The sequence below is a fragment of the Pseudoliparis swirei genome, chromosome 18, assembly GCF_029220125.1.
Source record: "Pseudoliparis swirei isolate HS2019 ecotype Mariana Trench chromosome 18, NWPU_hadal_v1, whole genome shotgun sequence".
Lineage (NCBI taxonomy): Eukaryota > Metazoa > Chordata > Actinopteri > Perciformes > Liparidae > Pseudoliparis > Pseudoliparis swirei.
In genome coordinates, this window is record NC_079405.1 from 25647515 (window position 1) to 25671991 (window position 24477).

The 24477-nt window shown below is 47.2% G+C and overlaps 3 protein-coding genes and 1 long non-coding RNA gene across 4 annotated transcripts; 1 reads left to right on the forward strand and 3 right to left on the reverse strand.

The window, feature by feature from the left end:
* Positions 1-8: 8 nt before the first annotated feature.
* On the reverse strand, positions 9-2300 carry tp53inp2 (tumor protein p53 inducible nuclear protein 2). The gene is made up of 4 exons (XM_056437904.1): positions 2167-2300; positions 1166-1353; positions 743-848; positions 9-619 (listed from the first exon to the last, which is right to left on the reverse strand). The coding sequence occupies exons 2-4, from the start codon at positions 1272-1274 to the stop codon at positions 373-375; spliced, it is 462 nt and encodes a 153-aa protein (XP_056293879.1). The 5' UTR covers positions 1275-1353; positions 2167-2300; the 3' UTR covers positions 9-372.
* A 1042-nt stretch (positions 2301-3342) lies between these two features.
* Positions 3343-8803, reverse strand: LOC130208311 (uncharacterized). Its single transcript, XM_056437355.1, has 12 exons — positions 8731-8803; positions 8288-8624; positions 8064-8194; positions 7865-7953; positions 7449-7565; positions 7226-7343; positions 6996-7133; positions 6791-6890; positions 4491-6720; positions 4081-4210; positions 3452-3687; positions 3343-3369 (listed from the first exon to the last, which is right to left on the reverse strand). Exons 9-12 carry the CDS (start codon positions 4959-4961, stop codon positions 3343-3345), a joined length of 864 nt encoding a protein of 287 aa, XP_056293330.1. The 5' UTR covers positions 4962-6720; positions 6791-6890; positions 6996-7133; positions 7226-7343; positions 7449-7565; positions 7865-7953; positions 8064-8194; positions 8288-8624; positions 8731-8803.
* A 2026-nt stretch (positions 8804-10829) lies between these two features.
* Positions 10830-12831, reverse strand: LOC130208746 (uncharacterized). The gene is made up of 4 exons (XR_008834478.1): positions 12678-12831; positions 11694-11866; positions 11270-11375; positions 10830-11146 (listed from the first exon to the last, which is right to left on the reverse strand). It is a non-coding gene; the product is annotated as an uncharacterized LOC130208746 (long non-coding RNA).
* Positions 12832-14688: 1857 nt separating this feature from the next.
* On the forward strand, positions 14689-18233 carry snai1a (snail family zinc finger 1a). The gene is made up of 3 exons (XM_056437451.1): positions 14689-15021; positions 15534-16034; positions 16706-18233. The coding sequence occupies exons 1-3, from the start codon at positions 14946-14948 to the stop codon at positions 16888-16890; spliced, it is 762 nt and encodes a 253-aa protein (XP_056293426.1). The 5' UTR covers positions 14689-14945; the 3' UTR covers positions 16891-18233.
* The last annotated feature ends 6244 nt before the right edge of the window (positions 18234-24477 follow it).

Below are 24477 nucleotides of genomic sequence, written 5' to 3' on the forward strand. Positions count from 1 at the left end.
AAAAAGGAAACGTTGCAAAATCATCATCTTTATTGCCATATTATTTTTGAATCAGTTACATCAAACTAAATAATACTGCATGTGGTGTGGATATGCAAAGAACAGCTCATTTTTAAAAAAAGGCTGCACTTATCCACACAAACATGAAAACATAGTGGATCTCATTTCATGAGGGGGACTTCTTCATTTCAATACTCATACAGTAGTAAAGTAGCTGCCTGTTGTTATGTGGGGTTACATCTAGATCAGATGTATAGCTGAAATTTGCACAAGACAAAAATGTGTGTGCGTGTGTGTGTATTGAAGAATGAAGGACAATGCATCAAGGATTATTTTTTCATGCTTGACATTTGCCGTTCTACAGCCAGAGACTCAGTGGCTGAGGTTACGATGTCCCGGCTGTTGGAGGTGGTAGTATTGGTGCTGGACTCCTTGGCGAACGCGGTTCTGGCGCTGAATGGCGTTACGAGACATGTGGTGCGGGTCGGCCCAGGCCTTGGCCTTCTGGACGCAGGTCAACTGTGTCACTTCTAACACGGCTCGAGGCTGAGAAACAGAGCTTGGGATGGCTCCACCGCTGCTGCTGCTGCTTTGAACGGTGGGCTCTGGATCAAAAACACTGGAGGGAAACACAAGCAAGATGATTTTCACCAATATTAGAAACTGGAATAAAGTTGTGCGTTATCCCCCCATACTCAAATATAATATGGTGATTATTTCCTGAAAGGATTCTCCCGCTCACCTGATGTCACTTTCCACGTTTGCTAGCGTGTCTCCTTGAAGAGCAGAGCTCGATGCCTGGGACTCAGTCTGCTCTGCACCCTGGTTGTTCTCATCTAAACCGGCCTCTGTGGAGACCACATTCAAAACAAATGACAGCTGAAATATTGAAGAAGAAAAAAAATCTTTCGACATTACATATGAATGTTAAGAAATAGCTTTTTTTTTTTTAAAGCTCATTCTTTTGCGTTTGTTTAATTGTTTGGCATTAGTAGCTTCAAAAGGGTCTTCATCAAATAGTCGATCGTGACATTATATTATTACATTGTTGTTCATTGCGCAACATTATGTTGGTGTGGAGTATTTCTGAAAATGAGACGGCTCATGATTTGTGAACATATTGTATATGATTCAGAATCTCAGAAGGACAAGCCTCGTGACTGACCTTGATGACTCACAACAAGCCAGCCTTCCTCCACCACTTCAGCAGACTTGACATCTCCGGGGGCCTCCTCTGCAACCCCGAAAAGCAGGCGGGTGATCGATTTGAACATCGCTGTGTTCGCTCTCTCTCTTTCCGTGCTGTGGATGCAGTCTTCCTTCCCTTCAGTGTGCAGCAGAAAGACTCTTTATCTATAGACAAGAAATACCATTTTAATAAGCACCGCTCACTGAGTCATATATTATTATTATTATCTTTATTTAAAAATAAAATATGCATGTTCACAGTGCATCATTGCTACCTTGAGTCATGCTAATCCCCCTATGACTGTTTGGGAGGAGACCCATCCTTCATTCTTATGATGTTTCAAAACTCAAGCCATTCTGGGTCAGCAGACCAATGCTGTCCAATGACATTTCTTCATACAGTGGTTTGAATAATGATCCCCACTCCCCCAGCATATCATTATTAGGGGTCCATCTGGCTCTGGAAAGATGGGGGGAGGGGCTCCTTTTTATTATTTACACATCTTATCATTGCAAACTAAGCCCGCTCTGCACCTTTCAAATGGACACTTGATGAATAATTTACATTTAATTTCTGCGCCAAATGGCACGTTGCTATTGTGTTTGTCTACTCCCTGTCACGCACACTGGAGGTACACGTCACAGTCATAACGGGAGAAATAATCGGATTACAGACACTGCTGCAGCCGCAGGGATCGAGTCCGGTGAATCATACACCGGGTGGGAAATGCATTTGTAGACTTTGGTTTCAGGTCTTTTGGGGTCCTCAGTGGTTTGCAGTAATATGACACTATCCAGCTGCAACCCAACGGAACCGAGACAGCCAACGGTGGCAGTCTGCAGAGCCCGTCACGTCTTATGTTGGGACAGTGGCACACAAAATATGTGTCTAATGTCAACATATTATTGGGTTGTCGATTGCGCAACGCGTACGCGGCGCTCGTGGATGTCTCTGTGAATGAGTTGCGGTGTCCTCACCTGCCGTCGGCGTTTCAGTTGCGTCCCATTTGCCCACCCAAAAAAATGTCCACCGGTCCCTTAATTAATTGTTTGCCAATTAAATCCCGAAACTGTCACAATCCAACGAGAAGACTTTTTGTTCTGTGTTTCAAATCTTCAACCGATAACAGACGAGAAGCCCCGCCCCCTGTCCCCGCCCATCACGAGCAACTCACCAATTAGAGACAACGACGGACTGAGCATGCGCGTTGATTTCACTGTGGAGCTGAAACGGGACTGCGCTTTCCATAAAGACATGCACCGCAGCCTCACCCCGGTTCGTATGGATGTGAATGAATGTTGGTGGTGGTCGGAGGGGCCGTAGGCGCTGATTGGCAGCCACGCTTCCGTCAGTCTGCCCCAGGGCAGCTGTGGCTACTGATGTAGCTTACCACCACCGGGATGACTGTGTGTGTGTATGACTACTGGACTCTGGACTGTAAAGCGACTTCGAGTGTCTTGAGAAGCGCTATATAAAATAAATGATTATTATTATTATTATGTCCCCTTTGTCTCCCTCTAGTGGTTTAACAGGCTAAACGACGGAGACCACCTTTGTCTTCACTTGATTCACCGTGTCGGGACTCTGAATACTTCAGATAGTATCCGTGATTAGATCTGTGGAAGTGTCTTATGACGTTCCCACAACAAAAGACACGTCACAGAAAAAAGTTGCAGTGCTATTTTTGAGGTTGCCTGTGCATATTCACTTATATTCAGAGTATTGCCCAATGTAGTGAAAGTAACCTGCATGTCTGTGGGTTAGTGTGCAACATCTAAGTATGGAGAAACAAGACAAACAAACTAATTTTCTATAAATATTGAACAATGCTATTTTCCCCCTCTCGCATACATAGGCCTACTGCTAAAATATATGGTATTCCTGTCGGGTACCTGCAGAACACAGTGGCGGGGTTTATGTATGAAGTCAAATGTCTTATTAGTCCACTTCATCTGCCATAGCATCCCGTACAAAATGATTTTATTGTTGCTTTGAGATTCCTAATCTTTGTATAAATTAAATACCTCAATTTACTATTATAATTAATACATCCCGCCGTATATTGCAGTTCCACTACCCACATGTCAATGCGTATGTGAAGATGAAGTCTGGTCAGTGGGACATCCCAACAACATGTCTCATAAAGTCACAACCTAGAAGGCCTGTGAGACATCGTACTCCTGGAACAATGACAATCGCATCAGAAAGACTCCTTAGGCCGTGAGAAAAATGCAACTCAAAAATGTTTTTGTAGTCACTCACCAATTCAATCCCAGACCATTTATCAGTCTTCCCTTCTGGGACCCCCAACCACTGGACGACCCCGTACACCGTGAGCCCCGAGTTGGACACCACCTCCACCATGGAGCCCACCTCCAGAGGTGTGCTTGAACGGCGGCTCTGAATGCTCTGCCGTGTACGGCTCTTTCTAACTTGCCGTGGAGAAGCTTCTGTATTCGGCGTTGGATTGAGGTGCTTCACCCCGGTTCTGTTCAAACCTGTGGAGAGGTATGGGAAGCGGATGGTTAAAAGTTAGAAGTCATAAGAATTTTTTCTTCTTTTTTAGACTAGTCATCAGCTGCCTCATCGGATTGACCTTCAGGCCAACACATTACAGGCCAACATGACGTATGTAGACAGCTCAGACCGTGTGATGAATCTGCAGTTTCACATATCACAGCAACAGGACCAGTTATTCCAGTTGTGTACCGGGACTGCTTAACTTCCCTGTGTCACCTACTTTCAGAAATCATTTTATAGCCGGAGTAAAATTATCTGATTGGAGCGGTTTCTTTTTTATAAACTAAAGAAGGGCTCAATATATAGTCCACAAAACTAAAAAGGGGATTTAGTTGGATAAAGACGAGGACACCACAACGACAGAAACTTACTCCCAGATTGGACTTCTTTCCGTTGCAGATCAGGGGGAACGGAGTAAGACGGGACCACCTGGATGATGTCTGACGCACTGAACAGGGCGAGAGGAGGGGGCTTCTTGGATGACAGATTGGGATCACTGTCCTGGAGGAAAGACCAAAGGAAAAGAGTCAAACTGGTATTTTTGTAGTTTGGCTTTCTTGGAAAAATTTTACTTTCTTGATTCTTGATGTTGTTCCGAGTTTGTACTCATGGTTGAATTCACTTATTGTAAGTCGCTTTGGATAAAAGGGTCTGCTAAATGACATGTGATGTAACTCTCCCATGCATAGAACAACAGATAAACACTATTGTGCACATGTTGCAGTCACTCAGCTCTCCAACTTGAATCCACTATTTGGGGGCCCTTCACACTTTCACCCACCACAAACTCCACCTGGAAGCCGATCAAGTGCAGGTAGTCTTTGTCCTCCTTCCTCCCAATTTGCAGGTCGCCTTTGTCCTCCTTCTTCCCAATCTGCATCAGGTTCTTCACCACCGCGGGCAAGTGGCCCTTCTTGTGCTTCACCAACACCAGGTCACCCGATGACACCTCGCAGACGGCCGCGAACAGCTGTGGGTTGCACAGCAGCTCCAGGCGTTTGCTCGCGGAGGAAACGAAGAGCAGCAGCTGCGCCTGGTGGCGGGTCAGCGGGTACGTGTCCTCCCGCCTCACGGTGCCTCCGCTCTTGGGGCTCCCGGCGTTGCTGTCCCTGCTGCCGTACAGCAGCCCCGTCAGCTCCCCGGGCTGCAGCTCCGCCTGCACGCGGCCCACGCAGCCCCGGCAGAAGCCTTTCCTCGACTTGCCGCGGACCACGATGAAAAACTTCTCCCCCACTCCGGCGCCGGGCTCCATAGTTCCTCCGGTACAGTGGCGAGGGCTCAGGGGACGCGGCTCAACTGCAGGAATCCAAGAGTAAGGATACTTCAGGGCACTTAAAAAAAGGTGGGGAGAAACTTAATTCACATGAACTACGACTCAACTGAAACTAATTGACAAAAGAATTCCCCTTTAACCTGTACTCCTGGTGTCATAGACAGAAACTAATAAGCACACTTAACTTATGAGTAAGCTTAGATGTTAATCAGGTTGTTATTATTAACGCAATTTACACACGTCACTCAAAGAGCGCGAGCTTGAATATGGGAACGAGACAAATGCCGATAAACAAACAAAATCTCTGCAACCTGTTGCCCGAACACATTTATAAACATTACATTTCATTAAGAGTGTGTAAAGCTTTTGAAAAATAGAAAAAAAGTGCGGGCTCACTTACTGTTTTCTCTTCTTTTTTTCCTCAAAAGAGGCAATTACTCCGCGACCGGATTTCGTCCCGGTGTCACCGGAGTTTATCGTCAACTAATAGCAGGTGGTTCCGACGTCAGAGCATCGCTCCTCCTCTTGGTTCGTAACCCGCAGGTGAACAGTGGGCGCGCTTAAATACTGATCCGTCTGACCGGCAACGCCCACTTGGCAGCTCGGGACTTCACCCCTAAAAAAACCTCACAATGACTAAATGAGATAAGAGAGGCGATGGTATGTGTTCAAACTAAGAGCAGCTGCTAGGGCAACTACTGCGGGGACAATTATTGCGCAGATAACCTGCAGTAAACTCAAACTTGCGTGCGCAGCTCAAATGGCTCAGGGGAACCTAAAACGGGAAAACGCGCATCTCAGTTTAAGTGGTGGGGTCGATGTCTGAGACGGAACATATGTTACTGCTGCCAGCTGCTTTTAATGTCATGACACGTGTTGAGAGCCATCTCTTGACCTTTGTCTTGCAGTGCATTGACAAACTACACCAATTTGACAGAAGCCTAAAAACTCCAGTGCTGCTTAAAAAACCCAAAATGAACTTTTAAGAAGACAAGTTAAACCGCACACAGTTTCTTGATACGCTTGAAAATGTATTTAATCATAAAGTAGCTGCAAAGAAAGTGTCGGCAGATATTAAGAAACAAATGGGTTTAAATTTAACAATGATGCAGTTTTGAGTGACATGTTTTTGCATGCCGGTGTAACACATGTAACATACATGACCTATATCCTGCAACACATGACCTATATCCTGCAACACAACTGGTATGCATGACACAGGCTCTTGAAGGCACATCAGCCATTATGTGTCTATGCGTGTGTGACCATGTGACCTCTACTTGCATAAAACCGAAGCCTGTTGTCGATCAGGACATATCAGCCGAGGGCTCGAGCATTATGACTTTATTCTTTTAAGCTTTATTTAAGACGTTTCTTATGGATAGACACATTTGTCCTCTTCAATAGAAAGTAAATATTGAATGACTGCCCTCTGCTGGCCGGTAAACGCAATGACACGAGTATCAAAACACTGGAGAACAACCACCATACACTTGCATCATGCAGCGCAATAGTAGCTTATCCAGAAACTACCACACATAATATGCACCAGGAGGATTTTTTTCACAATAAAAAGTTCACGAGAACTGTGATGAACTATCGGATAATAGAGGCGTTATGGCAGTAATTATATCTTTGTTCCTGAGGATCCCCTGGACAACAAAGTTTGTCTTCACTCTGGTTACGACGCCCTTTTCATACGGCGGACTCTCTTCTGGAAGCTCAGCTGATGAGGGAGCTAGGAAAGTATGACATTACTAAACGGGGGGGAAAAAGTGATGTCACTGATAAGGCCAAGATCCACTTACGTTCAACAAGACGTCCGTTTAGTTGACGATCGGGGTGGAGTCTTCCTAGGAAGAGGCTTTCAGGGTTCCCTTTGTGGACTGACAGTGCACTGATCAACACCTAAAGCACATAAGTCAAAATTGGAAATGTTTTTCTATATTAAAAAAGTCCTAACTTCTTTCATTGAATAAGAATCTGAACACTGATGACGTTAAGTGGTCAGACCTGGGTGCTCCCACTCAAACTCTGCTGTCCACCTGAACTGCTTAGTGCGATGTGGATCCCACATTTACGCCATGCTGGCACCACTATTGTGGGCATGAGAGATGTTTGGGGCCTCTTTCCTGGCTGGATTCTGTTGTTCTGTGTGCACAAGTGGGGAAAAAAACAGTGAGCACCCTATACATCTAGAAGAAAAAATACTTTGTAAAATGATGAGCTTTCTCTCGTGGCACCTGATTGGTTACGAGTTGCCCCGTGGTTTTGTTTGGCCAGGAGAAGTCAAGGATGAGGCTGTTGAGAATGACGCCCGACCCAGTTATGATTCTGCTCCCGAATGGCGTGCTCAAGGAACTGAGATTAGGAAGACCAAAAAAAAAAGATAGGATACAAAGAATGTCAGTGTGCCCAGCGGCACATACCACACATATCCAGTAGATAGTAGCCTCACGCCATCACCTCGCAATTGACACGATGAGTTCATCCGGCCCCATGACGACTACCTGTCCAGCCATCTGCTCTGGCCGCGTCGGGTACTCGGGTGAAGAGGCATGGGAGGAATTGATCCTCCGGATACTTTGGAAAGAGCAGAGAGAAAGTTATACCTGGCATACGGATTTGGTTAATTGTGGTGCTTGTCCATCCACAAGAAAACTACATTTCATTAATTACATTTTAACACCGTTCCCGAAAGAGAATATGATTCTTTAATTCACGGCATGTGAGGGAAACAGAGTACCACTGTTTTTTTAATTGGATAAAGAAAAAAACAGGAATTGTATACTTTGATATTTAAGAGAGAAAAATAATCATAAATGATAGTCCGACAAATCAATAATGAAAAATAATTTGAAAGATTCCTCAATGTAGTTTACCTTAGCATGTCCGAAAGCAGCTCAGTCACAGAAGAGTTATACGAAGGGTCACCCAAACCACTGGCTATAGCCAAAGCACCCCCCAGAGCCTTAATAGAAATAAACAATGTCCTACCATTTCAACCAGGCCATAATTAAAGTATATATATATATATATAAATAAAAACGAGAACATGATGTAAGCTTTGCATTCAAATACCTCTGCAATCCAGCGGTGCGTTTGATTTTCGGTGTTATTGTTCCCATTGAGCTGGAGGGCCTCCAAAAGGTTGAGTGCGGATATTAACGCTGCACCAGTAGAGGGGGGAGGCGGAACTTGGATAATAAATTCTAAAAAAAGAAGAAGACAAGATTAACACAATCTAGATGGAGGAAGAACGCATACAGGTTTATGCCGCCCGTTGAGGAAAGCGTGGTCCCCACCATTGTACTGGCCCTCCACCGGCTGCTCTACTTGTACACTGTAGTTACTCATGTCCTCTCTGCTCAGGACACCTCCGTTTCTTCGCACCTTTGGATGAAAGCTAAAGGTTGAAAGCAGATTGAACATAGGAACCTATTTAAATAACGGCCTTCACCTCGTCCTCCATCTCTCGTGAGAAATTCCCATCATAGAAGTTTGACAGCCCGGCCTGGAGGACTCCGGCCAGACCGGACATCCTCAGGAACGACCCAGGAAGCAGAGCTCGGCCACCCGGCAGGAACATGTCCCTGAAGCGCCGCGACAGCCGCTCGCCTTTTACCTTCGATATGGCCTCAGCTGTATATAGAACGGCGCAGACGAGTCACAGCCTGGTCTTGTCATTCCTCGGGACACAACAACCATCGTGTCTAATGCAGTCGAGTGAGAAAATGTTTTGACTCACCAAGACTGAACGACACATTGAAACCGTCATCGGCAACCGCCGCGGCTCTGGTGACCACATCCTTCCAGGATAGTCTGCAGTAAATTTGTGGGGAGATATCTGATTTAAGGATGATGAAGAAGAAGAGACTAAACAAGATATGTTGTTACTCTTACCTCCCATACAAGCTGTGAGCATGGTGTAACCCTCTGAGTAGACCTGGCACACCCACTTGCAGACCTGCCTGAAAGGATGAAGATAGATGAAGGAAGATAGATAGATACACACACACACACACACACACACACACACACACACACACACACACACACACACACACACACACACACACACACACACACACACACACACACACACACACACACACACACACACACACACACACACACACACACACACACACACACACACACACACACAACTCAAAGAACTGATTCCACTTTCTGCTTTTAAATATAAAATGAAAAATGGAGGCAGGTTCCCAAAAATGTCAGTTTCTTAAATTAACTCGGTTATGTCACCGTCTCTTAACTTTTTGTTTCTTTTAACTTGTATTGTTCTGCGTTTTTTGTTTGTAACTATGCATTTCTTATGTTGCTGCCTGTCCTGGCCAGGTCACCCTCTAAAAAGAGATTTTAAAAATCTCAATAAAATAAAGGTTTAAATAAATAAAATATGTAATGATCACCCCTCAACCCCTCCCTTTTTTTTTAGTTTACACTACCTTTAGTTGAGAAACATTTTTCAGCATCTCCTCTGTAAGTGCTTTCGGAGATGTTCCCTGAAAATTAATCACTGTGGTTTTATTCCTCTGGATGTCATGAACCAGCATCACCCCGCCTCTGCAGGAAGAGTGTGATCCACGGATGAATGTGCGACCAGACACGTGTACGTGAGGCCCACATGGACGTCTCACACAGAGCAGCAATAAGTCCTGCACTCACATACCCACCAACGCCTGACCCGTGAGGATGCACAACACCCAAACACAGGGCGGCAGCGACGGCCGCATCCACACTGGACCCGCGGTCGCGAAGGACCGTCTGGCCGAGAGCAGTGCAGAGCTGGTGGTCAGAAGCCACCACACCTTCCGCAAACACCTGAGGAAGGTAAACCGTCTTGAGGATAAACAATGCAACAGTCAGCCGCAGTTATATTGCACTACACGTACAAAGCTGAGGCCCAGGTGAATATTCAGAATCAAAGCAACGGTGATTCCAATGGCGAAGGTGATGGAAACGGCGTAGACGTGGATGACCGAGTACTGGTCGGAGCGGCCCTCCTCGTCCGTCTGCGTGAGGTCGGACAGGCTCCCAGAGGACAGCTGTTCCAGAGGGACGTCCTTCTGTTGATGGTCGAGTTCTGAAAACAATATTCAAAACATTTACCTCAAAATCCGGGTTTTTTCTTCTTCTCACTTTGCCGTCAGCAAATTCACCTCGTGTCGCGTGCCTCCGCGTCCTGTCACCGTCGATTCTATTCAGGTCACCTGAGCCGTCGGCCAATTGAGAGGAACCAGCGAAACTACTGTAACTGAACGGAAACTGCTTGTTGAGTTTTGTTTCAGGAGAACACTCCATCCTCCTCGTACTCGCACATAGACGGAGTCAGTTCAACAACACGGTTCCTCGCGATTGTAAAAAGTCCAGAAGCGTCATCGTTCCCTGAACGAGCCATGTGTTCGAGCACAGCCGGTGCAATTACCTCCCAGCCAATCAGATCTCGACATTCGCTTCCGTCAAATTGTGAACAGTTCCCCCGTCATCTGGACATTTTAATTTGACGAAAATAAGTACAAAATAAAAAGGAAACGTTGCAAAATCATCATCTTTATTGCCATATTATTTTTGAATCAGTTACATCAAACTAAATAATACTGCATGTGGTGTGGATATGCAAAGAACAGCTCATTTAAAAAAAAAGGCTGCACTTATCCACACAAACATGAAAACATAGTGGATCTCATTTCATGAGGGGGACTTCTTCATTTCAATACTCATACAGTAGTAAAGTAGCTGCCTGTTGTTATGTGGGGTTACATCTAGATCAGATGTATAGCTGAAATTTGCACAAGACAAAAATGTGTGCGTGTGTGTATTGAAGAATGAAGGACAATGCATCAAGGATTATTTTTTCATGCTTGACATTTGCCGTTCTACAGCCAGAGACTCAGTGGCTGAGGTTACGATGTCCCGGCTGTTGGAGGTGGTAGTATTGGTGCTGGACTCCTTGGCGAACGCGGTTCTGGCGCTGAATGGCATTACGAGACATGTGGTGCGGGTCGGCCCAGGCCTTGGCCTTCTGGACGCAGGACAACTGTGTCACTTCTAACACGGCTCGAGGCTGAGAAACAGAGCTTGGGATGGCTCCACCGCTGCTGCTGCTGCTTTGAACGGTGGGCTCTGGATCAAAAACACTGGAGGGAAACACAAGCAAGATGATTTTCACCAATATTAGAAACTGGAATAAAGTTGTGCGTTATCCCCCCATACTCAAATATAATATGGTGATTATTTCCTGAAAGGATTCTCCCGCTCACCTGATGTCACTTTCCACGTTTGCTAGCGTGTCTCCTTGAAGAGCAGAACTCGATGCCTGGGACTCAGTCTGCTCTGCACCCTGGTTGTTCTCATCTAAACCGGCCTCTGTGGAGACCACATTCAAAACAAATGACAGCTGAAATATTGAAGAAGAAAAAAAATCTTTCGACATTACATATGAATGTTAAGAAATAGCTTCTTTTTTTTTAAAAGCTCATTCTTTTGCGTTTGTTTAATTGTTTGGCATTAGTAGCTTCAAAAGGGTCTTCATCAAATAGTCGATCGTGACATTATATTATTACATTGTTGTTCATTGCGCAACATTATGTTGGTGTGGAGTATTTCTGAAAATGAGACGGCTCATGATTTGTGAACATATTGTATATGATTCAGAATCTCAGAAGGACAAGCCTCGTGACTGACCTTGATGACTCACAACAAGCCAGCCTTCCTCCACCACTTCAGCAGACTTGACATCTCCGGGGGCCTCCTCTGCTACCCCGAAAAGCAGGCGGGTGATCGATTTTGCTCTCTCTCTTTCCGTGCTGTGGATGCAGTCTTCCTTCCCTTCAGTGTGCAGCAGAAAGACTCTTTATCTATAGAGACAAGAAATACCATTTCAATGAGCACCTCTCACAGTCATATATTATTATTATTATCTTTATTTAAAAATAAAATATGCATGTTCACATCATTGCATCATTGCTACCTTGAGTCATGCTAATCCCCCTATGACTGTTTGGGAGGAGACCCATCCTTCATTCTTATGATGTTTCAAAACTCAAGCCAATCTAGGTCAGCAATGCTGTCCAATGACATTTCTTCATACAGTGGTTTGAATAATGATCCCCAGTCCCCCAGCATATCATTATTAGGGGTCCATCTGGCTCTGGAAAGGTGGGGGGAGGGGCTCCTTTTTATTATTTACACATCTTATCATTGCAAACTCAGCCCGCTCTGCACCTTTCAAATGGACACTTGATGAATAATTTACATTTAATTTCTGCGCCAAATGGCACGTTGCTATTGTGTTTGTCTACTCCCTGTCACGCACACTGGAGGTACACGTCACAGTCATAACGGGAGAAATAATCGGATTACAGACACTGCTGCAGCCGCAGGGATCGAGTCCGGTGAATCATACACCGGGTGGAAAATGCATTTGTAGACTTTGGTTTCAGGTCTTTTGGGGTCCTCAGTGGTTTGCAGTAATATGACACTATCCAGCTGCAACCCAACGGAACCGAGACAGCCAACGGTGGCAGTCTGCAGAGTCCGTCACGTCTTATGTTGGGACAGTGGCACACAAAATATGTGTCTAATGTCAACATATTATTGGGTTGTCGATTGCGCAACGCGTACGCGGCGCTCGTGGATGTCTCTGTGAATGAGTTGCGGTGTCCTCACCTGCCGTCGGCATTTCAGTTGCGTCCCATTTGCCCACCCAAAAAAATGTCCACCGGTCCCTTAATTAATTGTTTGCCAATTAAATCCCCAAACTGTCACAATCCAACGAGAAGACTTTTTGTTCTGTGTTTCAAATCTTCAACCGATAACAGACGAGAGAAGCCCCGCCCCCTGTCCCCGCCCATCACGAGCAACTCACCAATTAGAGACAACGACGGACTGAGCATGCGCGTTGATTTCACTGTGGAGCTGAAACGGGACTGCGCTTTCCATAAAGACATGCACCGCAGCCTCACCCCGGTTCGTATGGATGTGAATGAATGTTGGTGGTGGTCGGAGGGGCCGTAGGCGCTGATTGGCAGCCACGCTTCCGTCAGTCTGCCCCAGGGCAGCTGTGGCTACTGATGTAGCTTACCACCACCGGGATGACTGTGTGTGTGTATGACTACTGGACTCTGGACTGTAAAGCGACTTCGAGTGTCTTGAGAAGCGCTATATAAAATAAATGATTATTATTATTATTATTATGTCCCCTTTGTCTCCCTCTAGTGGTTTAACAGGCTAAACGACGGAGACCACCTTTGTCTTCACTTGATTCACCGTGTCGGGACTCTGAATACTTCAGATAGTATCCGTGATTAGATCTGTGGAAGTGTCTTATGACGTTCCCACAACAAAAGACACGTCACAGAAAAAAGTTGCAGTGCTATTTTTGAGGTTGCCTGTGCATATTCACTTATATTCAGAGTATTGCCCAATGTAGTGAAAGTAACCTGCATGTCTGTGGGTTAGTGTGCAACATCTAAGTATGGAGAAACAAGACAAACAAACTAATTTTCTATAAATATTGAACAATGCTATTTTCCCCCTCTCGCATACATAGGCCTACTGCTAAAATATATGGTATTCCTGTCGGGTACCTGCAGAACACAGTGGCGGGGTTTATGTATGAAGTCAAATGTCTTATTAGTCCACTTCATCTGCCATAGCATCCCGTACAAAATGATTTTATTGTTGCTTTGAGATTCCTAATCTTTGTATAAATTAAATACCTCAATTTACTATTATAATTAATACATCCCGCCGTATATTGCAGTTCCACTACCCACATGTCAATGCGTATGTGAAGATGAAGTCTGGTCAGTGGGACATCCCAACAACATGTCTCATAAAGTCACAACCTAGAAGGCCTGTGAGACAAAGTGGAGACACGGTATCGGCCTGTATCGATGCACTGATTGATTGAGAACGTCTGCAACAGCGCCCCCTAGTGTTCACTGGCCTCAACCATGTTGTGACACGACACCACTCCGGTTGTTTCTCTCCAGAAGGTGGTGCAGTTACTCTACTGTTGCTATAACGCTGAGACAGCATATGTATGAAGATTTTACTTCTTTAAAAAAAACATATTTTATGATGATTACCTCATAATGATGATGATCACAAAATATGACAATTGTGGAGAAGCAGTGAGCACACTCAGTGTGTTTTAATGTTTAGACCCTCTAAATCCTCCTAAAATGAAGGAAACAGTGGGACCAAAGTTACACAAACACATGCATGCGAGGGCTTTTAAAAATGACTAATATCCACGCCGACGAGCTGTGATGTGTCCGTGTTTATCTACGCACTGGTGGACTCTCGACCTGTCTCCAGTTGCACTGGGGCAGTTGGAAAATATTTTTTAAGCACACATGAAACACAGAAAGGAAGTCCATGCATCGGCATGCACACCAGCTGCCGTATATGGTGTTCAAATTGTATTAAAGTACGCAATGGATTCCGGTCACGTTTTGGCGTTCAAGTCTCCAAAAATATCTGCGCAATGATCATTTTAACTCATCTAATCACTGACAAGTGGCCCTAGATTCCCTGTGAGTGAACGCGACGCGAAGGGCTCGTGTTTTTGTTGTCGTAGAGTGCGCGCGTGCATGTGGGCTTCACCCCTGCGCACTTGAGCAGTGATACGGGAGGTGGGGAGGGCCCTCCGGGGCGAGCACACCCCCTTTACCGCCCGTGTCAGAGTATTTCAGAACAGAGGCCAGTATTTAGTCATTCTGCATGAAAGCTGCACACACATACACACGCGCGCACACACGCACTCAAGTCCTCTCTAACTTGTGGACTATAGGAAGTTTTTTTCCCCTCCTCCTGTGGATCCGAGGACCAAGATTTGATTTACTTGTTTTTTCTTCTTCTTGTTGTAGACACTGTGCGTCGTGACCACCGGATACTTTTACGCACAGCTATTTAACTCTCACAAGGACAATGCCTCGATCTTTCTTGGTCAAACAGTACTTCGCGAAACAAAAGCCAAACTACAGTGAACTGGAATGTCAGAATGGTGAGTTGTGAATCTTTTTATTCTTGTTATTGGACTTTTTGTGTGTTACTTTTTGAAAGCGTAAAGTGGGAACACTATCTATCGCACATGTTGTCTCGGGTGTCGTTGCGAGCTTTTGCTTTTGTTGCACGTTCCTACATTTTGGATACACCACACATGTGTTTAGCTTTTTGTGTCTGGTTCGTCTACATGTCGGGGCCCGTTAGATGCACTTTCCCCCCTTTCTGCAACCAGACAGAGCTCCATTCATGTTACAAGCCCTGGTGAATACGTGGGAGGAAACGGCCCATGAAACCTCCCCATGGCTCCAGCTTTACGCTGAGAAAAACAACACGAAAGAATCCCCTGAAACATGGACAGACAGTATAGGGGTAGTTCATGAAAGTTGATAAGACACATTTTAAAATGTTGAACGTGTCTGTTTTTATTCAACTATAATTCCATTATCATGTCATTGAACCTGTTGTGTACTTTCTGTAAAGCTTGAATCATCCTCCCCCCTTCTCTCACAGACACGTCACTGGAGAGGTATCCTTTTGCTGAGCTCACATCGGGGGTCAACACCTGCTTCACGACAGGTCTGGTGTGGGACCTGAGCGTCCTGCCCGCCCTCTACCTGCCCACCTCCAAAACAGAGCCCTCCGCCAACCCGGGCCCCCTGGACCTCAGCTCCCCATCCAGCCTCAGCAGCAGCGCGAGCAGCTGTGGGGAGGAGGACGAAGGACGCACCTCCGACCCCCCCAGCCCCGAACCCGTACACATGTACGGCCCCCGGCAGCGGATGAAGTGCACCGGCGTCATGCCTCACATCAGTCCCCCCGAGGAGGAGCGGGAGGCCCCCGTCACGGTGGCCAGGCCGGCCTTCCTCTGCAAACACTGCCCCAAAGAGTACACCAGCCTCGGGGCTCTGAAGATGCACATCCGCTCCCACACCCTGCCCTGCGTGTGCACCACATGCGGAAAGGCCTTCTCCAGGCCGTGGCTGCTGCGCGGCCACATCCGCACACACACGGGTAAGACATATAACATAACCAGACGCATCAAGTGTCCCCCTCCCCTCCCCCAAACTGCTTAATTTTCCCTTTATGGCTGATTCGCGAAATAAATCAACCTAGGTGTTACCGTGAAAGCTTTAAATCTACATTTGAGGGGCTGACATTGTCTTCATCAGTTGGGCTGTGATGTGAGGGAGCGTGATATCCATGACAATCAGTTTGATGAGCTCACCACTTGATCAGCAGACAGGCTATCCCATCGGGAAGCCCTCTGTAGACCCTGCACTCATTGATCCCTCATTGTGTTTAATGTCCGAAGCAACAATGACTCGTCAGCTAATTATCTTATCACGGCTGCCGGAGGGGAGACAGCAGATTGGGGACATAGGGGGGTGACAAAAGGTTTAAAGAATGCCTGAAGGCTCTGCTATCACCGAGCACTTTGTACCTGCTGCAACTTGTGAGCGTGCTAATCTCATTTGGCTCTTGATTGAATCATGCTAATGCAGTCAGGCTCTTACCCCTCCAGCCTCCCATGTGCTTCTTCATTATCTTCAGAATGTGTGTGTGTGTGTGTGTGTGTGTGTGTGTGAGAGGTGTTAATGGGAGGCCCTTGTGAGATGTGAAGTGTCAAGTTATACGATGTGTGGTTTTTTTCCTCCTCTCTTCCCCCTTTTCCTCTTTTCCAGGTGAGCGCCCGTTCTCCTGCCCCCACTGCAACCGGGCGTTTGCCGACCGCTCCAACCTGCGGGCTCACCTGCAGACCCACGCCGAGGTGAAGAAGTACCAGTGCAGCGTCTGCTCTCGCACCTTCAGCCGCATGTCGCTGCTGCAGAAACACAGCTCCTCCGGCTGCTGCTCCTCCACGGCGTGAGACACCACCGAGAGAGAGAGAGCGAGAGAGAGAGAGAGAGACAGTGGGGACCCATTCGGAGCTCAGGGGCAGTGGATGAAGCTTAGTGGCAACAGAGAGGAAGTTTACACCCTCCCCCCAGCTGGCATGTTGAAGACCTGTTGGGCCACTAAGAGCATGAAGTGGTCTTCTTTAAGAGCGCCGGGAGGGAATCAAGCCACATTATGGATCTGACTTTACAAGCCGTTTTAGCTTCTTTGCTCTGTGAAAAAAAAAAACATCCGAGGAGCCAATTTTCATTTTTTATTTTTATTTTTATTCCAATCTATTGTTCTTGAGGCCGGACCAAATCTGAACTGAGCAATGCCGACACTCTCTTGATATCTACGCCCCCTTCTTGTTGCTATTGTGCCCATTCCAAAGACCAAATATGTAGTGGACTCATTGGGGGTAAGAGGTGTTCTTTCCTGTCTCCGTCCTGGTGCCGGCCAGCTCAGGATCATAGCCTAGACACAGCTGCTGAGAGGTAGGGGTGCGTGGGTGGAATAAATCTCTCAGCGTGCCTCAAAACACACACTCACACACACACACACAAAAGCAAATGCACACACAGCTGTCCCTGGTACTGTGGTGTAGATAGACGAGGTGCTAACAGGTGCTCCAGCCATGACCTTGCTGGCTGATAGCAGGTGACTTCCACTGCCCTTGGTTTGCTTAAGAAGAAAAAAAGAGGAAGCGTGTCATCACAAAAGAATGGCATCAGTTAGTCCTCTTTTTTTCCGCCGGTGAGGATCGCATTATGCCTCTTATTTTGTCTACATCAAAAAACATCTCTTTAATCTGATGATTTTCAGAGATAGGAAAAGCCATGCTGTCTGTTATTTTTCCAAAGAAGCTTCACGTGGATTTTAAATGCAAGCCATGCACTCTAGGTTACCACAGTGTTAATAATACCAGCCAAAGCCATATTTTGTATTTTAATGAATTTGTGCCTTGAAATTGTATTACTTTTGAAAACCAAAAAATGTGCCTTTTTTACCTCAGTATTTGTGGATCTAAAATAAACATTCATTGCAGTATTAGTAGAAATTAGCAGGCAAACAGTTTGAAATGCAAGAAGGCCGGGACCAAAGATTTTAAAGGTTTACACCGTGGAGACATGGTCGACTCGTATGAGATCAGAACCATGTCGACGGACAGTACAAAGATACATTTTTTAACTTTCCTAAACATTTTATGGCAGTGCAATGTGCAGATGTGTTGTTTCAATTTTGTACTATGCTTGTTTTGTTCACTCCTATTTCTTGTATGTTGTAACTGATACATTTTCATTCAATAAAGTAATTTATGTTTATTAAAACCTGCTCTGTCACAGGCATTAGCATAAACCCCCAAAAATCCACATTCGTGCAGTTCAATCTCTTCTGTAAGAGGAAAAAACGGGCGTTGGTTCCAAAAAGCTCACGTTTTGATGATGAACTGGGAGAGTTCTGATGAACGGGTCCATTGTTGTGAAGCTGCGCTGCAGATGTGCAGGTGAGCACACTGCGTGATGGACGGGAACAACCCACTGCACCTGCTTCCAGTTTGCACCTGCCATCTACTTCTCAGCGTCACTGTGCAAACACGGGCTCGACATGCGATGAGTGTGTGTGTGTGTGTGTGTGTGTGTGTTTGCGTGCGTCGGGCAAAAGAGAACTTGAGTGAACATCAACTTCTGTTTTCAATCAATCCCAAGATTTAAAATGAGTGTATACGTGCTCACTGGGGCTCTTGGAATGGCCTAACGGTGGAATAATGGTGAGCCATTTCCAGTGTGTGTATATTATTCGTCCTCTTAAGGGACAGAGTAACATTCTCCGCCTAGACAGTGAGTCAGAGTCTGCATGGACCAGAGCTGGAGGTTCCCATGGCTCCTCTGCTCCCAGTCAGTCAGGCCACTAGTTAGTCAGCTAGTTGGTGTGCGTGGGCCAAGCGCCGAGTGAGGCAAGCTCGAACCACGGCACAGTTCCTTATTTCCTACTGAGTCAGGGAAATATGCTCTCAGCTACCAGCCAAGGACGACCATTGCAGCATGCAGCGGTGACTCAACCCGCACACTCGGCGCTTCAAACTAAACTGCTTGTACAGATTCACAGACATCTGCGCCCGAAACACTAACCAGATCCAACATGGAAGTAATGTAAGGGTCCTCGTTTGTGGTTCTCTTTGCTCTCGCGTCTTTTACCCAGGATGCTCGTGGACAAAAGGGCTATTAAACACTCAGCTGTTGGAGGTTAGCTCGGGACTATTTTGATGATGTCAGCTGGTATGTCCTGAGGTGAGGGTGTTAGCTTTGCGAGCAAAAGGCGATCTAAACAAGCCCCTCTTACTCTCAAGTCTGTCTGTTGTTTGGAGTTTTTCGGATGATTTTCATTTGTGTTAAATTGACAATGACGAGGTCCAGATTAACTGAACAGCTTTTTAATTTGCTTAATGTTTTTCTGTATTCTATATACGTCTCAGCAAATCATGCCTTCTTCTTCTTCTTTTTCTTCCACCTCTTCTTCTTCTTCTTCTCCTCCTCCTTCTTTCTTTAGTCTTACATGGTCACCCCCGTCGACACAAAAGCTCCACAGCCTCGTTTGGCCAGTAAAAACATTGAAATCTTTGCTGCATCACAAGTTACTGTTCTCATTGCTGCCTTTTTATAGCGAAATGAAAACACCACCGGCTCCCCTTCTTGTTCCTGGGGGAGAGTGGAGGGCCTGGACCTGAAATCTGAGAGCGTTTTCCTGCTGTGTGCTTTACAGTGCCAGAGCACTCACTGTAATTTACCAAAAGTGGCTGCTATTTATGCCATAAAGCATGTGTTTAACATTCCTGAACCCCACTGTGTTTGTGTATTCCTCGCTCTCTCGCTCGCTCGCTCCCACTCACTCTCTTGCCGGTCTCCTCGACTGTATTTCTATTTGTGTATTTGTGTGTGTGTGTGTGTGTAGTGAGTGGAAACGGTCCCTACAGAGCCGCAGCCCTTTCCCTCTTCACAGAAGGATCATCTCTCCCCCTCTGAGACAAGGCCGACAGGAAGTGGGAGTTTACATTGGCCTACTTTACCCGGAAAAAAAGCAGAGAAAAAAAGCAGCCTGGGTGGAGGAGCCGCTGAGCTGTTTCTGCTGCTGCCGCTTCTGCACTTTGCCTGCGACCAGCGCCATGTCCCATCCCCCCCCCCTCAGCTGTCCCACCCATGGCTGCTCTTTTTTTGTGGGTGGAGTTTGGGTGGCCGGCAACTATGGAGTGGCCTTCGGTGCAGCAGCAGTGAGGGCTCACGGCCTGGGAGACAGGAAGGAGCTGTCAGCATCCCATAAACAGGACTCATCCTGCACTCATGACACGCGAGACCCGGACGAGAGACACCCATTTAAAACCCAGTGCTTGTTTGTCGATGACCTGGTCAACATGAACCACAAACTGAACACTCAATAAGCGCTGCTTTCCCCTCTTGTGACTGTCACCTGAGAGTCCTTCTACTGACACGGGACCCTCACTTATAATAATACGCTGATTCTAAAAGTGCGATCGCCCCACGCCGAATGCAACCTCAACGGTGGGATCGGCGGGACGCAGAGCCCCCCTCGCGCTTCGTGCGTAAGGATAAGGAAGCCTCTTCGTCAGCATCGGAGCCATCATTCAAGCCTAAACTGTACTCCCACGGCACCTCTCGCCTCTTGTGTTACTTGGCCTCCTCCAGGATTAGCGCCTCTCCATGTCTGTTACCTTGCTCCGGAGCACTTCATTACTCTCCAGCGGGTCGGTGTCAAAGAACTTTCCCCTGTCTTACTTTGCCGGGAGTTTTCTTTTCTTCCGCACGTGTCATCTCGCTCTTGATGTTTCGAAGTACGGTCGGATACGAGAGAGAATGCGAGTGAGAGCGACTCCTTCCCTCCGTCGAGCTGCAAACAGACCGCTGCATCTGGTCAATGACGAGGCCAACAGCGGAAACACCACAAGCAGGCCTAATGATGGATTTGATCAGGGCCTGTGTGGAGTTGCCCCAAGGCTGGATCGGAGAAGTGGTTGGGTGGGTTAGGGGATGGGAGTAAGGGGTAAGGGTGGGGGGGGTTGCATATTAAAGAGTAATGAATCACACACACAGTCACAGGGTCGCCGGCTATGAATGTGCTCTCTGTTGGTTTTCCTGGAGCCTGGAGTTTACTAACTGATGACGCAGGCTGGACTTGATCAGAGACATGTGTTGCTGCAGACTCAATGCCAGTGAGAAGCATAGCGAGCGAGAGGAGCAGGGGGAGGGGGCGGTGGGGGTTAGAAGGATGGATGGCGCCTGGGCGCTCTGCTTTCCCTCTGTGTGTCCTTCTGGGCATTGCCTCACACTTGGGGGGCTGGTGCGACTGGAGTGTACGGGAAAGGAGGCAGAAAAATAAAGCCGACTTCTATACCCAGGGTTCAGGAAACAAGAGATTCTCATGGAGACTATCCTGACCCAGCTTTCTCAACCGTTGTTACTCCCGAAATTCTTGTGTGGCATCTCGGCGAGCAGGGGAGCAGCCCGTGGGCCGCCATGCAGCTCGGGGCTCTGTACCGAGCTCAATGTTGCGCTCGCTAACTCGCGAGCAAAGACGACGCTAACTTTCAGATATAATCTTAACCATGTTCGCCATGTAGTGGATAAGATTCATCATCTGGACACACTGAACGTCCCTCAAATTGCCGACGGGGAAATTGAGTCCGGGCCGACGTTGCTGCTATAGCGTGTCTTAAAAAAGAGAGAAAGTCACTCCACCTGTTAAGCCCATACTTAAGACTCATCTTCCCCTGACAAGTGGAGTAAAAACCACCTGTTTGCCACATTGCAACGCACCTGAGCATATTTTCCCAGACAAGGTGCAAAAGGACGTTGAGCTTGTTGCCCGAGGCCCCGACAGAGTGTTATGAAAGACGTAATGTAGATGTGCGCCCACCTGTCGGGACATGTCGCGGCGTAACGGTGTGTAAACAGCATCAGGCAAAGGGTTGGGAAAATATATTGTCTCCCCACTTCCTTTCTTTTCAAGGTTTCTGATTTGTTTAGAAGGAAGAAAGTTGTGTGTGTGAACAGGAGGAGCATCTACTCGGGCAAGCCGGATCACGCCAGACGGAAAAAAGTGTCGCACACGTGCATCTATATATTTATCACTGACGGGAAGAGGAATACTAATTGAGTCATGACGGTGTCATTTCCCATGAACGGCCTCACAAGTTCACAGATTCTTAAAGCCACACCGGGATGAGAGACGGAGGTGTCGGATGCTTCCCATTTGTTGCAACGGAGATCAAAGAAGTTTAAGGCTGGAGGTAGTGAGCACTGGGAACAGATGCATGACATCAAAAACACTCCTGCAGATAGTAAACACCAACAAACTGCCTTGTGTATACACACCCACCAACACTCTCACACACACACACACACACACACACAGAGCACATACAGTACAACAGCTGTCCTTTTTGCCACGGATCACCACACATGCTGTCACACATGTCTCCAACGTCCCCCAGATTTCGAACACTGGGACGTAGGTGCACGCTGAGAAGTCCTCCCCCCCCCCCCCTGTGTATGAGGCCTGAGCAGCTGGTTGTGATGGGAAACACCCGACACTCCCACCGACACCCCACAAGACCGTCCCTGTCTTTGTGACGCACCGGGGGCTGCCGATTCCCCAAAGCCTCCGCGACTCCAGACCTGGGGGAGAGCTGACTATTCATCAGCGGCCCAGCTTTCAAACAACTCCCAGCACACAGAGAACCACTTGATCCTGCACAGTTGGTTCCCAAACAATAGCCACACACACACACATACACATAGGCGAGTGAGGAAGCACTCGCGCAATCCCAACTTTATGCACGCACACAGACACATGCGCACAGTGCTGCACATGTTGAAGCCATTATCCTGTTGCTTGTTAAGTCATTACTCTATAGCTTGTTATTTTCTCAAGCAAGAGAAAGCAATCTATCCACAAAGGAGCGCTGAGAGATTTGCCACCCGACTAAGCCTTGGGATATGGGAAGTTACCCTGAAATCTGAGGAATGCGGTGAGGTCTGAAACCTAAGGAACAGAGGGAGGAGAGAAAAAATGGATCTGGAACAGCGAAGCTTCTTTCCCGGAGTCCCGTATATGCGATGTCCACGTTGAGGGAGAATTATCGACTTTACTGATGACGGTGCAGAAAAGCTTCAGTCCACCAATCGGACGTGGAGGAACTGACATAGTCTGGAGCTTTGACATATTCACGGTGGATCTCAGACATCTGGTTTCCATTTCCCTCCCCTCCCAAGACAGTGAGCGCTGGCAGCGAGGCCTTGCAATGAAATCGTCTATTCGACTTCCTGTGCTATCAGTTTAGCATAAGTGTGTGCAGGGTACAGCGACGCTCGACTCAGGCGGTTATGAAAGTGAACTTGCCCTCTGCTTTTCCTTTAGGGTTTTTTTTTCTTCTTCTTTTTCCCAGCTCCCCACCCCCAACGCCTCGACGCCACCCTTTCGGGTTTATGAGTGGGAACACCCCATGAGCAGCCATTTTCACACACAGCATCCTCTTTCCACTTGTGCTCCACACGAGGAGAGAAGAAAAAAAGGAAAAAAAGCTGCGAGCCATCGCACTCTCACCGCACTGCTAATGAGTGACACATGCCCCCTAGCTCCGCCGCTGACACCTAAGATCAAAGCCTCTGGAAGAGAAAAGGGAGACTGGGTTTTCAACATTAAACCCCAGACCCCCCCATCCACCTCCTCTTTGACACCCGTGCGATATGTCTGAAGGCAGCCAAACGGTGACGCACCTGTCCTCTCTGCATTCAACACAAGCAGCGGCGGCTCGGCTGCTTCCATTCACCGGGCCCGAGGTCAGGGACGACGGCAATGTGTATTCCAGCTGTGTGCGATGAGAGCTCAGATAACACGGCTCAGACAAATTGCAAGTCAACGTGAGAGAGACGTGAACGAGAGTCAAAACTTTCCATAAACCCTGCATGTAGTGGGCAGATTCATAGAGGGGAAAGGAATGAGATGGAAATGGGAATTGCAAAAGTCTGGATCGACCCGGAATCTCTCATCAACCACCCACCCCCACCCACCGTGATCCCCGCAGTCCTTTTTCATAAAATAAATTGCTTCACACATCTCCTGCTCAAATGTTGTCTGAGCAGTTTCCACCACGGCTGAAGGGCGTCAAGAACATAGCGGGCAGACAGGCAGGAGAAGGGGGGGGGGGGGGGGGGTGGCCAGGGCAAAGGCAGGAAATCCCAGTGCAGCATGAACTATTTTCCTCCATAGTTCCTCCAGAACAGCTCTTTGTACCACTCCCCCACCCCCCTCTATCAGGGCCTCCGACAACCATCCACTGCTGAGGCAACCACCACCACCACCGCCGCCGCCGCCACCGCCGTGAAAAAAACAACAATCCAAACCTCTGTCACACACACATGTATTCAGTTCACTCGTGGGCTGTTACTCAGCAGTGCTGGGGTTATGGAGTGGGGATCAAAGCTTGGGGTTCCCCTCCATCTCAGTCCAAAGTCCCGCTGTGGTTTAGGCCACAGACAGAGAGGCACCTTACTTTACACAGAGC